Source organism: Petromyzon marinus, unplaced genomic scaffold (genome assembly GCF_048934315.1).
Source record: "Petromyzon marinus isolate PM22_M1 ecotype Great Lakes invasive population unplaced genomic scaffold, UKy_Petmar_22M1.pri1.0 PM_Scaffold_105, whole genome shotgun sequence".
Classification (NCBI taxonomy): domain Eukaryota; kingdom Metazoa; phylum Chordata; class Hyperoartia; order Petromyzontiformes; family Petromyzontidae; genus Petromyzon; species Petromyzon marinus.
In genome coordinates, this window is record NW_027423064.1 from 45,690 (window position 1) to 60,785 (window position 15,096).

At 54.6% G+C, this 15,096-nt stretch overlaps 1 protein-coding gene across 2 annotated transcripts in view; it reads left to right on the forward strand.

The window, feature by feature from the left end:
* The window catches only part of LOC116936868 (T-complex protein 1 subunit zeta), a 49,821-nt gene that overhangs the window by 17,707 nt on the left and 17,018 nt on the right, over window positions 1–15,096 (forward strand). For both annotated transcript variants that reach the window (XM_076063365.1, XM_076063366.1), the window contains exons 3-9: window positions 656–790; window positions 1,482–1,655; window positions 2,606–2,709; window positions 6,035–6,145; window positions 8,701–8,860; window positions 10,423–10,505; window positions 11,753–11,849. In XM_076063365.1, coding sequence (XP_075919480.1) covers window positions 656–790; window positions 1,482–1,655; window positions 2,606–2,709; window positions 6,035–6,145; window positions 8,701–8,860; window positions 10,423–10,505; window positions 11,753–11,849 — 864 coding nt within the window. The remainder of the gene's footprint in view (window positions 1–655; window positions 791–1,481; window positions 1,656–2,605; window positions 2,710–6,034; window positions 6,146–8,700; window positions 8,861–10,422; window positions 10,506–11,752; window positions 11,850–15,096) is intronic.

Here is a 15,096-nt window from a genome sequence, read left to right on the forward strand (position 1 = left end):
GCGGGTGAGTGTGTGGGTGAGCGTGTGGGTGTGCGGTTGAGCGGGTGAGCGTGCGGGTGAGTGTGCGGGTGAGCGGGTGAGTGAGTGGGTGAGCGGGTGAGCGTGTGGGTGTGCGGGTGAGCATGCGGGTGAGTGAGTGGGTGAGCGTGTGGGTGAGCGTGTGGGTGAGTGTGTGGGTGAGCGGGTGAGTGTGTGGGTGAGCGGGTGAGTGTATGGGTGAGCGTGCGGGTGAGCGAGATGGTGAGTGTATGGGTGAGCGGGTGATCGTGTGGGTGAGTGTGTGGGTGAGCGTGTGGGTGAGCGGGTGAGCGTGTGGGTGAGCGTGTGAGCGTGTGGGTGAGTGTGTGGGTGAGTGTGTGGGTGAGCGTGTGAGCGTGTGGGTGAGCGGGTGGGTGAGCGGGTGAGTGTATGGGTGAGCGTGTGGGTGAGCGTGTGAGCGTGTGGGTGAGTGTGTGGGTGAGCGTGTGGGTGAGCGTGTGGGTGAGTGTATGGGTGAGCGTGTGGGTGAGTGTATGGGTGAGCGTGTGGGTGAGCGTGCGGGTGAGTGTGTGGGTGAGTGTGTGGGTGAGCGTGTGGGTGAGCGGGTGAGCGTGTGGGTGAGCGGGTGAGCGTGTGGGTGAGCGAGATGGTGAGCCCTGCCCCCACCCCCCCCCAGCAAATCCAGCACCCGACGGCATCGCTCATCGCCAAGGCAGCCACGGGTCAGGACGACGTGACGGGAGACGGGACCACCTCGTCCGTGCTGCTCATCGGAGAGCTGCTCAAGCAGGCCGACGCTCTCATCTCAGAGGTGAGCCCTCGCTCACCGGCACGCTCACCAACTCGCTCACCGGCACGCTCACCGGCACGCTCACCAACTCGCTCACCAACTCGCTCACCGGCACGCTCACCAACTCGCTCACCGGCACGCTCACCAACTCGCTCACCAGCTCGCTCACCAACTCGCTCACCAGCTCGCTCACCAACTCGCTCACCGGCACGCTCACCGGCACGCTCACCAGCACGCTCACCAACTCGCTCACCAACTCGCTCACCAACTCGCTCACCAACTCGCCCACCAACTCGCTCACCAACTCGCCCACCAACTCGCTCACCAACTCGATCACTCGCCCACCAACTCGCTCACCAACTCGCTCACCAACTCGCTCACCAGCTCGCTCACCAGCTCGCTCACCAGCTCGCTCGCTCGTCTACCCACTCGCCGTGCTACTGTGTGGGCGACTCTGTGGGTGACTGTGTGTGTGGGCGACTCTGTGGGTGACTGTGTGCGTGGGCGACTCTGTGGGTGACTGTGTGTGTGGGCGACTGTGTGGGTGACTGTGTGTGTGGGCGACTCTGTGGGTGACTGTGTGTGTGGGCGACTCTGTGGGTGACTGTGTGTGTGGGCGACTGTGTGGGTGACTGTGTGCGTGGGCGACTGTGTGGGTGACTGTGTGTGTGGGCGACTCTGTGGGTGACTGTGTGTGTGGGCGACTCCGCAGGGCGTCCACCCTCGCCTGGTGACGGAGGGGATTGAGGCTGCCCGTGACCGTGCCCTGCAGCTGCTGGACTCTGTGAGGGAGTCGTCCTCCATGCCGAGGGACACCCTCGTGGAAGTCGCCCGCTCCTCCCTCCGCACCAAAGTCACCCGCAGCCTGGCAGACATCCTCACTGAGGTGGGTGGCACGCGCGGAGTGGTACACCACACAGTGTGGTACACACACTGTGTGTGTGGTACACACTGTGTACCACACACACAGTGTGTGTGTGGTACACAGTGTGTGGTACACAGTGTGTGGTACACACAGCATGGTACACAGTGTGTGTGGTACACACTGTGTACCACACACACAGTGTGTGTGTGGTACACAGTGTGTGGTACACAGTGTGGTACACAGTGTGTGGTACACACAGTGTGGTACACACACACTGTGTGTACCATGCTGTGTGTGTGTGTACCACACACACTGTGTGTGGTACACACAGTGTGGTACACAGTGTGTGTACCACACTGTGTACCACACACTGTGTACCACACTGTACACACAGTGTGGTACACAGTGTGTGGTACACACAGTGTGGTACACACAGCGTGGTACACAGTGTGTTGTGGTGGTTACAGGTTGTGGATGTTGACGTGGTTGTTGTGGTTGTTGTGGTTGTGGTTGTTGTTACAGGCGGTTGTGGATGTTGACGTGGTTGTTGTGGTTGTTGTTGTTACAGGCGGTTGTGGATGTTGACGTGGTTGTTGTGGTTGTTGTTGTTACAGGCGGTTGTGGATGTTGACGTGGTTGTTGTGGTTACAGGCGGTTGTGGATGTTGACGTGGTTGTTGTGGTTGTTGTTACAGGCGGTTGTGGATGTTGACGTGGTTGTTGTGGTTGTTGTGGTTACAGGCGGTTGTGGATGTTGACGTGGTTGTTGTTGTGGTTGTTGTTACAGGTTGTGGTTGTTGTGGTTGTGGTTGTGGTTACAGGCGGTTGTGGATGTTGACGTGGTTGTTGTGGTTGTGGTTGTTGTTACAGGTTGTGGTTGTTGTGGTTGTGGTTGTTGTTACAGGCGGTTGTGGATGTTGACGTGGTAGTTGTGGTTGTTGTGGTTACAGGTTGTTGTGGTTGTGGTTACAGGCGGTTGTGGATGCGGTGTTGGCGGTGAGGAAGGAGGGAGAGCCAATTGACCTCTTCATGGTGGAGATCGTTGAGATGAAACATCGGACCGACTGTGACACTACGTGAGTTAACTACCACTACTACTACCTCTTAACTACCACTACTAACTACCACTAACTACTATACCACTAACTACCACCAACTACTATAACACTAACTACCACTACTACCAATACAACTACTAACTACCTCTTAACTACCACTACTAACTACCTCTTAACTACTATACCACTAACTACCACCAACTACTATAACACTAACTACCACTACTACCAATACAACTACTAACTACCTCTTAACTACCACTACTAACTACCTCTTAACTACCACTACTAACTACCACTACTAACTACCTCTTAACTACTATACCACTAACTACCACCAACTACTATAACACTAACTACCACTACTACCAATACAACTACTAACTACCTCTTAACTACCACTACTAACTACCTCTTAACTACCACTACTAACTACCACTACTAACTACCTCTTAACTACTATACCACTAACTACCACCAACTACTATAACACTAACTACCACTACTACCAATACAACTACTAACTACCTCTTAACTACCACTACTAACTATCTCTTAACTTCCACTACTAACTACCACTACTAACTACCTCTTAACTACTATACCACTAACTACCACCAACTACTATAACACTAACTACCACTACTACTACCTCTTAACTACCACTACTACTACCTCTTAACTACCACTACTAACTGCCACTAACTACTATACCACCAACTACTATAACACTAACTACCACTACTACTACCTCTTAACTACCACTACTAACTACCACTACTACTACCTCTTAACTACCACTACTAACTACCACTACTACCTCTTAACTACCGCTACTACTACCTCTTAACTACCACTACTACTACCTCTACTACTACCTCTTAACTACCACTACTACTACCTCTTAACTACCACTACTACTACCTCTACTACTACCTCTTAACTACCACTACTACCTCTTAACTACCACTACTACCTCTTAACTACCACTACTAACTACCACTACTAACTACCACTACTACTACCTCTTAACTACCACTACTACCTCTTAACTACCACTACTAACTACCACTAACTACTATACCACTAACTACCACCAACTACTATAACACTAACTACCACTACTACCAATACAACTACTAACTACCTCTTAACTACCATTACTACTACCTCTTAACTAAAACTACTAACTACTACTACCTCTTAACTACCACTACTACTACCTCTTAACTACCACTACTACTACCTCTTAACTACCACTACTACTACCTCTTAACTAAAACTACTAACTACCACTACTAACTACCTCTTAACTACCACTACTAACTACCTCTTAACTACCACTACTACTACCTCTTAACTACCACTACTACTACCTCTCAACTAAAACTACTAACTACCACTACTACTACCTCTTAACTACCACTACTACTACCTCTTAACTACCACTACTACTACCTCTTAACTACCACTACTACTACCTCTTAACTACCGCTACTACTACCTCTTAACTACCACTACTACTACCTCTTAACTACCACTACTACTACCTCTTAACTACCACTACTAACTACCACTAACTACTATACCACTAACTACCACTACTACCACTAACTACCAATACAACTACTACTACCTCTTAATTACCACTACTAACTACCACTATTACTACAACTACTAACTACCACTACTACCATTAACTACCACTACAACTCCTACTTCTTAACTACCACTACTAACGACCACTACTAACTACCACTAACTTACAACTAACTACCACTACTAACTACTACTAACTATTACTACCACCAAGACCACCACAACCACTACCAACTACCAACAACTATCACTACCACCACTAACTTCCACTAACTACAATACCAGTATAACTACTACTAACTACTACTAACTACCACTACAAATACCATTACTACTACCACTAACTACCACTAAAATTACCACTAAAACTACCACTATAACTACCACTACTACTGCCACTACTACTGCCGCCACTACTACCACCGCTACTACTATCACCGCCACTACTACTACCGCCACTACTACTACTACCACTACTACTACTACCACTACTAGCACTACTACTACCACCACTACTACCACTACTACTACCACTACTACTACTACCACTACTACTACCACTACCACCACTACTACTACTACTACCACCACTACTACTACTACCACCACTACCACCACTACTACTAACTCACACAGTAGAGATGTGTGTGTGTGTCACTGTGTGTGTGTGTCACTGTGTGTGTGTGTCACTGTGTGTGTCACTGTGTGTTGTGTGTCACTGTGTGTTGTGTGTGTCACTGTGTGTGTCACTGTGTGTGTCACTGTGTGTGTCACTGTGTGTGTGTGTCACTGTGTGTGTGTCACTGTGTGGGGAGCGATAGTGTAGCGGTTAGCGTGCTGCGCTATGAACCTGGCGACCCGGGTTCGATTCCCGCTCACGGCCAACACCAGTGACGATTATCTGAACCGGTCCCGGGCCTCCCCTAGGTCGACTCAGCCTCAAATGAGTACCTGGTGCGGTGTGTAAACATCGCCACTAGGGAGACAAAGGCGGTCGGGCGTGGTGCTGGCCACCCACCCCCTCGTGTACCGTTCTGGCCTTCATAGGTGCTCGCTAACAGCACTTGCCCCTACAGTCTGTTACAGGCTATATGGGGGATCTTTGTCTTTTATCTTTGTGTCACTGTGTGTGTCAGTGTGTGTGTCACTGTGTGTGTGTGTGTCACTGTGTGTGTGTGTCACTGTGTGTCACTGTGTGTGTGTCACTGTGTATTGTGTCACTGTGTATTGTGTCACTGCGTGTCACTGTGTGTCACTGTTACTGTGTGTGTGTCACTGTGTGTTACTGTGTGTGTGTCACTGTATGTGTGTGTGTGTCAGTGTAGGTGCTACTCACTACTGACAGCACTTGCCCCAACAGTCTGTTCAGGCTACTTTAGTGGTGATTTTTGTTGTTGTTGTTGACGTGGTTGTTGTTGTGGTTGTTGTTGACGTGGTTGTTGTTGTTGACGTGGTTGTTGTTGACGTGGTTGTTGTTGTGGTTGTTGTTGTTGACGTGGTTGTTGTTGTTGTTGACGTGGTTGTTGTTGTCGTGGTTGTTGTTGTGGTTGTTGTTGTTGACGTGGTTGTTGTTGTTGTTGACGTGGTTGTTGTTGACGTGGTTGTTGTTGACGTGGTTGTTGTTGACGTGGTTGTTGTTGTTGACGTGGTTGTTGTTGTTGTTGTTGACGTGGTTGTTGTTGTTGTTGACGTGGTTGTTGTGGTTGTTGTTGTTGTTGACGTGGTTGTTGTTGTTGTTGTGTAGCTTGGTCCGTGGTCTGGTGCTGGACCATGGGGCAAGACACCCGGACATGAAGAAACGCGTGGAGAGAGCATTCATCCTGACGTGTAACGTGTCGCTGGAGTATGAGAAGAGGTGACGCTCACCACCAGCACTCACCACCACCACTCACCACCACTCACCAGCACTCACCACCACTCACCACCACTCACCACCACCACTCACCACCACCACTCACCACCACTCACCACCACTCACCACCACCACTCACCACCACTCACCACCACCACTCACCACCACTCACCACTCACCACCACTCACCACCACCACTCACGCGTGGAGAGAGCATTCATCCTGACGTGTAACGTGTCGCTGGAGTATGAGAAGAGGTGACGCTCACCACCACTCACCACCACCACTCACCACTCACCACCACTCACCACCACCACTCACCACCACTCACCACCACTCACCACCACTCACCACCACTCACCACCACTCAACACCACCACTCACGCGTGGAGAGAGCATTCATCCTGACGTGTAACGTGTCGCTGGAGTATGAGAAGAGGTGACGCTCACCACCACTCACCACCACCACTCACCACTCACTCACCACTCACTCACCACTCACCACCACTCACCAGCACCACCACTCACCACCACTCACCACCACTCACCACCACTCACCAGCACCACTCACCAGCACCACCACTCACCACCACCACTCACCACCACTCACCAGCACTCACCACCACTCACCACCACTCACCACCAGCACTCACCACCACTCACCACCACTCACCACCACCACTCACCACCACTCTCCACCACTCACCACCACCACTCACCACCACTCACCACCACTCACCACCACCACTCACCACCACTCACCACCACCACTCACCACCGCTCACCACTCACCACCACTCACCACCACTCACCAGCACTCACCACGACCACTCACCACCACCACTCACCACCACCACTCACCACCACCACTCACCACCACCACTCACCACCACTCACCAGCACTCACCAGCACCACTCACCACCACTAACCACTCACCACCACTCACCAGCACCACTCACCACCACTAACCACCACTCACCACCACTCACCAGCACCACTCACCACCACCACTCACCACCACCACTCACCACCACCACTAACCACCACTCACCACCACTCACCAGCACTCACCAGCACCACTCACCACCACTAACCACTCACCACCACTCACCAGCACCACTCACCACTCACCACCACCACTCACCACCACCACTCACCACCACCACTCACCACCACCACTCACCACCACCACTCACCACCACCACTCACCACCACTCACCACCACTCACTCACCACCACTCACCACCACTCACCACCACCACTCACCACCACTCACCACCACTCACCACCACCACTCACCACCACTCACCACCACTCACCAGCACCACTCACCACCACTGACCACCACTCCCCACCACCACTCCCCACCAGCACTCACCACCACCACTCACCACCACCACTCACCACCACCACCACTCACCAGCACTCACCAGCACCACTCACCACCACCACTCACCAGCACTCACCACCACTCACCACCACCAGCACTCACCACCACCACTCACCACCACCACTCACCACCACCACTCACCACCACCACTCACCACCACTGTGTCTCACGCTGTGTGTGTGTCTCACGCTGTGTGTGTCTCTGTGTGTCACGCTGTGTGTGTCTCTGTGTGTCACGCTGTGTGTGTCTCTGTGTGTCACGCTGTGTGTGTGTGTGTCTCACGCTGTGTGTGTGTGTCTCACGCTGTGTGTGTGTCTCAAGTTGTGTGTCTCTGTGTGTCACGCTGTGTGTGTGTGTGTCTCACGCTGTGTGTGTGTCACGCTGTGTGTGTGTGTCACGCTGTGTGTGTCACGCTGTGTGTGTCTCACGCTGTGTGTGTGTGTCTGTCTCACGCTGTGTGTGTGTGTCTGTCTCACGCTGTGTGTGTGTGTGTCACACGCTGTGTGTGTCTCACGCTGTGTGTGCTGTGTGTCTCACGCTGTGTGTGTGTCACGCTGTGTGTGTGTGTCTCACGCTGTGTGTGTGTGTGTCTGTGTGTGTCTCACGCTGTGTGTGTGTCTCACGCTGTGTGTCTCGCTGTGTGTCTCTGTGTCTCACGCTGTGTGTGTGTGTCTCACGCTGTGTGTGTGTCTCACGCTGTGTGTCTGTGTGTCTCTGTGTGTCTCACGCTGTGTGTGTGTCTCACGCTGTGTGTCTGTGTGTCTCACGCTGTGTGTCTGTGTGTCTTTGTGTGTGTCTGTGTGTCTCACGCTGTGTGTCTGTGTGTCTCTGTGTGTGTCTCTGTGTGTGTCTCTGTGTGTGCAGCGAAGTGAACGCCGGCTTCTTCTACAAGTCTGTGTGTGTCTCTGTGTCTCACGCTGTGTGTGTCTCTGTGTGTGTCTGTGTGTCTCTGAGTGTGTCTCACGCTGTGTGTGTGTGTCTCACGCTGTGTGTGTGCTCTGTGTGTGTCTCACGCTGTGTGTGTGTCTCTGTGTGTGTCTCTGTGTGTGCAGCGAAGTGAACGCCGGCTTCTTCTACAAGTCTCTGTGTGTGTCTCACGCTGTGTGTGTCTGTGTGTCTCACGCTGTGTGTGTGTCTCTGTGTGTGTGTGTGTCTCTGTGTGTGCAGCGAAGTGAACGCCGGCTTCTTCTACAAGTCTGCTGCGGAGCGCGAGGCGCTGGTGAGCGCCGAGCGCCGCTTCACGGAGGAGAGAATCCGCAAGGTGGTGGCACTGAAGCGTGCAGCTTGTGACGGCACAGACCACGGATTTGTACTCATCAACCAGAAGGTGGGTGGCTGGGTGGGTGGGTGAGTGGGTGGGTGGGTGGGTGAGTGGGTGGGTGGGTGGGTGGGTGAGTGGGTGGGTGGGTGAGTGGGTGGGTGGGTGGGTGGGTGAGTGGGTGGGTGGGTGGGTGAGTGGGTGGGTGGGTGAGTGGGTGGATGAGTGAGTGAGTGGGTGGATGAGTGAGTGGGTGGGTGATTGAGTGGGTGGGTGAGTGAGTGGGTTGGTGGGTGAGTGGGTGGGTTGGTGGGTGAGTGGGTGGGTGGGTGGGTGAGTGGGTGGGTGGGTGGGTGAGTGGGTGGGTGGGTGGGTGGGTGAGTGGGTGGGTGGGTGGGTGAGTGGGTGGGTGGGTGAGTGGGTGGGTGGGTGAGTGGGTGGGTGGGTGGGTGAGTGGGTGGGTGGGTGGGTGAGTGGGTGGGTGGGTGAGTGGGTGGATGAGTGAGTGAGTGGGTGGATGAGTGAGTGGGTGGGTGATTGAGTGGGTGGGTGAGTGAGTGGGTTGGTGGGTGAGTGGGTGGGTTGGTGGGTGAGTGGGTGGGTGGGTGGGTGAGTGGGTGGGTGGGTGAGTGGGTGGGTGGGTGGGTGGGTGAGTGGGTGGGTGGGTGGGTGGGTGGGTGGGTGAGTGGGTGGGTGGGTGAGTGAGTGGGTGGGTGAGTGGGTGGGTGGGTGAGTGGGTGGGTGAGTGGGTGGGTGGGTGGGTGAGTGGGTGGGTGGGTGAGTGGGTGGATGAGTGAGTGGGTGGGTGGATGAGTGAGTGGGTGGGTGATTGAGTGGGTTGGTGGGTGAGTGGGTGGGTTGGTGGGTTGGTGGGTGAGTGGGTGGGTTGGTGGGTGAGTGGGTGGGTTGGTGGGTGAGTGGGTGAGTGGGTGGGTTGGTGGGTGAGTGGGTGGGTTGGTGGGTGAGTGGGTGGGTGGATGGGTGAGTGGGTGGGTGGATGGGTTGGTGGGTGAGTGGGTGAGGGAGTGGGAGTAGGTGCGGGAGTGGGTGAGTGGTGGGTGAGTGAGTGGGTGGGTGAGTGGGTGGGTAGGTGAGTGAGTGGGTGAGTGGTGGGTGAGTGAGTGGGTGAGGGAGTGAGTGAGTGGGTGGGTGGGTGAGGGAGTGAGTGGGTAGGTGAGTGAGTGGGTGAGTGTACTCACCACCTACTCACCACCTCCTCACCGCGTGTGGTGAGCAGGGAATAGACCCCAACTCTCTGGACATGCTTGCCAAGGGTTGGTGGGTGGGTGGGTGAGTGAGTGAGTGGGTGGGTGAGTGAGTGAGTGAGTGGGTGGGTGAGTGGATGGGTGAGTGAGTGGGTGGGTGAGTGGGTGGGTGAGTGAGTGGGTGAGTGTACTCACCACCTACTCACCACCTCCTCACCGCGTGTGGTGAGCAGGGAATAGACCCCAACTCTCTGGACATGCTTGCCAAGGGTTGGTGGGTGGGTGGGTGAGTGAGTGGGTGGGTGAGTGAGTGAGTGGGTGGGTGAGTGGATGGGTGAGTGAGTGGGTGGGTGAGTGGGTGGGTGAGTGAGTGGGTGAGTGTACTCACCACCTACTCACCACCTCCTCACCGCGTGTGGTGAGCAGGGAATAGACCCCAACTCTCTGGACATGCTTGCCAAGGAAGGCATCGTGGCATTGAGACGGGCAAAGAGACGCAACATGGAGCGGTGAGGACACCTCACCACCACACGCTCACCACCACACGTTCACCAACACACACACTCACCAACACACACTCACCACCACACGCTCACCAACACACGCTCACCACACGCTCACCAACACACGCTCACCACCACACACTAACCAACATGCTCACCAACACACGCTCACCAACACACGCTCACCAGCACACCTCACTACCACACGCTCACCACCACACGCTCACCAACACACGCTCACCACCACACACTCACCACCACACGCTCACCAACACACGCTCACCACCACACGCTCACCAACACACGCACACCACCACACGCTCACCAACACACGCTCACCAACACACGCTCACCACCACACGCTCACCAACACACGCTCACCACCACTCACCAACACACGCTCACCACCACACGCTCACCAACACACGCTCACCACCACTCACCAACACACGCTCACCAGCACACACTCACCAGCACACGCTCACCAGCACACGCTCACCAACACACGCTCACCAGCACACGCTCACCAACACACGCTCACCAACACACGCTCACCAACACGCTCACCAACACGCTCACCAACACACGCTCACCAACACACGCTCACCACCACAGGCTCACCAACACGCTCACCACCACACGCTCACCACCACACGCTCACCAACACGCTCACCAACAACCGCTCACCACCACACGCTCACCACCACACGCTCACCACCACACGCTCACCAACACACGCTCACCACCACACGCTCACCACCACACGCTCACCAGCACACGCTCACCAGCACACGCTCACCACCACTCACCACCACACGCTCACCACAACACGCTCACCACCACACACTCACCACCACTCACCACCACACGCTCACCACCACACAATCACCACCACTCACCAACACACGCTCACCACCACACGCTCACCCCCACACGCTCACCAGCACACGCTCACCAGCACACGCTCACCAGCACACGCTCACCACCACACGCTCACCAGCACACGCTCACCAGCACACGCTCACCACCACACGCTCACCAACATGCGCACCAACACATGCTCACCACACACACCACTCACCACACACACTACACGCTCACCACTCACCACCACACGCTCACCACCACACGCTCACCACCACACGCTCACCAACACACACACACCACTCACTGCCATGCACTCACCACCGTGCACTCGCCACCCGACACTCACCAGTCGCTCACCACCACCACCACCACTGTTTGTGTGTCAGGCTGATGCTGGCGTGTGGAGGCCAGGCCATGAACTCTGTGGACGACCTCACGGTGGACTGCCTGGGCTACGCGGGCCTTGTCTACGAGCAGACCCTGGTACACAGTCACACACAGTCACACACAGTCACACACAGTCACACACAGTCACAGTCACACACAGTCACACACACAGTCACACACACACACACAGTCAACAACAACAACAACCGCCATTCGCCACTAAGTGGCGGTGACGTCACCACGACGCTTGTGCCAGGCTATGTGCACCCTGAGGCCACGTGAAGTGTCGAACGCCCGCTGGCAGGAGGTCACGGGGCAGACCCAGGTGCCACGGGTCGACTGACTGAGATGACTGGCTGATGCACCACCTGTGCCCCCTACTGTGCCAACCTGCTGTGCTTTAGCCACCCGGCGCTCCGCTCGCTGTTGTGAGCGTCGCTCCTCCGCCCTCCGTTGTTGTTGGAGGGCGACTGCCTCCAACTGCCCAGTAGCATCCTTCATGAGCCTCCTCCACAGAGGCCGATCTTGACACCGCTGGTACCAGTCATCGGCAAGTCCACTCAGCTCCACGTCCTCCTGTACCACATCACTCCATCTCTTCTCTAGCCCGTGCCGCGCCCGCTTAACCCCCTCAATCCGGCCAAACAAAAGCTGTTTCGGCATGCGGTGGCTGGGCATGCGGGCTACATGACCCAGCCATCGCAGCCTTTCCCGCCGGAGGAGCTCACCGATGGGACCTTGCCCAGATCTTTCAAGGATTTGTGAGCTCCTCACACAATCCAGTCTGGTTAAACCCAGGATGGATCGTAGGCAGGCCAGCCTAAATGTTTCTAACTGGCGAAGATGTTCCATTAGGGGGGTCCACGTTTCGCAAGCGTAGAGAAGGGAGGGAATGACCGTGGCCGAGAAGACCTGAAGCTTAGTGCGGAGCGACAGACCAGGTAGCTTCCACACAGCGTTACGCAACCGATGAAAAGATATTGCCGCTCGACTGATTCGGAATGAAACCTCTGCTGTTAAACTGGAGCCAGTCACGGGTCGACTGACTGAGATGACTGATATGACAGGCTGTACCCCCTACACACAAGGATAAAAAAACACTCACACACACATAGACACATAGACACACACATAGACACACACACATAGACACACACATAGACACACACATAGACACACACATAGACACACACAGAAACACACACATAAACACACACACACATAGACAGATCCACATCTCCTTCCCAATCAATCCTGCCCCCACTCTCACCTCACCACTACACACTTAACACCCGCGCTCACCACCACCGCCACTCACCACCGCCGCTCACCACCACCGCTGTGTGTCCGTGTGTGTGTCTGTGTGTGACTGTGTGTCTGTGTGTGTCTGTGTGTGACTGTATGTGTCTGTGTGTGTCTGTGTGTTTGTGTGTCTGTGTGTATGCATGTGTGTGTCTGTGTGACTGCGTGACTGTGTGTGTGTCTGTGTGTATGTGTGACTGTGTGTATGTGTGTGTGTTTGTGTGACTGTGTGTGTGTGTCTGTGTGTGTGTGCCACTCTGTGTGTGTGTCACTCTGTGTGTGTGTCACTCTGTGTGTGTGTCACTGTGTGGGGAGCGGTAGTGTAGTGGTTAGCGCTACGCTGCGCTATGAACCTGGCGACCCGGGTTCGATTCCCGCTCACGGCCAACACCAGTGACAATTATCTGAACCGGTCCCGGGCCTCCCCTAGGTCGACTCAGCCTCAAATGAGTACCTGGTGCGGTGTGTAAACATCGCCACTAGGGAGACAAAGGCGGTCGGGCGTGGTGCTGGCCACCCACCCCCTCGTGTACCGTTACGGCCTTCATAGCTGCTCGCTAACAGCACTTGCCCCTACAGTCTGTTAAGGCTATACGGGGGATCTTTGGATCTTTGTTTGTGTGTGCGCGTGTGACTGTGTGTGCGTGTGACTGTGTGTGTGTGACTGTGTGTCTGTGTGTGTCTGTGTGACTGTGTGTGTGTGTGACTGTCTGTGTGACTGTCTGCGTGTGACTGCGTGTGACTGCGTGTGACTGTGTGTGCAGGGTGAGGAGAAGTTCACGTTCGTGGAGGAGTGCAGGGTGCCGCAGTGTGTGTGTGACTGTGTGTGTGTGTGGTGTGTGTGTGGTGTGTGTGACTGTGTGTGTGACTGTGTGTGTGTGTGGTGTGTGTGACTGTGTGTGTGTGACTGTGTGTGTGTGTCGGTGTGTGTGACTGTGTGTGTGTGACTGTGTGTGACTGTGTCTGTGTGACTGTGTGTGTGTGACTGTGTGTGACTGTGTGTCTGTGTGACTGTGTGACTGCATGTGTGTGACTGTGTGTGACCGTGTGACTGTGTGTGTGTGTGACTGTGTGTGACTGTGTGTGTGTGTGACTGTCTGTGTGTGACTGTGTGTGTGACTGTGTGACTGTGTGTGCAGGGTGAGGAGAAGTTCATGTTCGTGGAGGAGTGCAGGGTGCCGCAGTGTGTGTGTGTGTGTGACTCTGTGTGTGTCTGTGTGTGTGTGTGACTGTGTGTGTGTGTGACTGTGTGTGTGTGAGACTGTGTGTGACTGTGTGTGTGTGACTGTGTGTGTGGCTGTGTGTGTGACTGTGTGTGTGTGACTGTGTGTGTGTGTGACTGTGTGTGTGTGTGACTGTGTGTGTGACTGTGTGTGTGTGACTGTGTGTGTGTGACTGTGTGTGTGACTGTGTGTGACTGTGTGACTGTGTGTGTGACTGTGTGTGACTGTCTGTGTGTGTGACTGTGTGTGTGACTGTGTGACTGTGTGTCTGTGTGACTGTGTGACTGTGTGTGTGTGACTGTGTGTGTGTGTGTGTGACTGTCTGCGTGTGACTGCGTGTGACTGTGTGTGCAGGGTGAGGAGAAGTTCACGTTCGTGGAGGAGTGCAGGGTGCCGCAGTGACTGTGTGTGTGTGTGTGACTGTGTGTGTGTGTGACTGTCTGTGTGTGTGTGACTGTGTGTGACTGTGTGTGTGTGTGTGACTGTGTGTGTGGGACTGTGTGTGACTGTGTGTGACTGTGTGACTGTGTGTGCAGGGTGAGGAGAAGTTCACGTTCGTGGAGGAGTGCAGGGTGCCGCAGTGTGTGTCTGTGTGTGTGACTGTGTGTGACTGTGTGTGACTGTGTGACTGCGTGTGTGTGACTGTGTGTGACTGTGTGTGTGTGTGACTGTGTGGGGAGCGATAGTGTAGCGGTTAGCGCGCTGCGCTATAAACCTGGCGACCCGGGTTCGATTCCCGCTCACGGCCAACACCAGTGACGATTATCTGAACCGGTCCCGGGCCTCCCCTAGGTCGACTCAGCCTCAAATGAGTACCT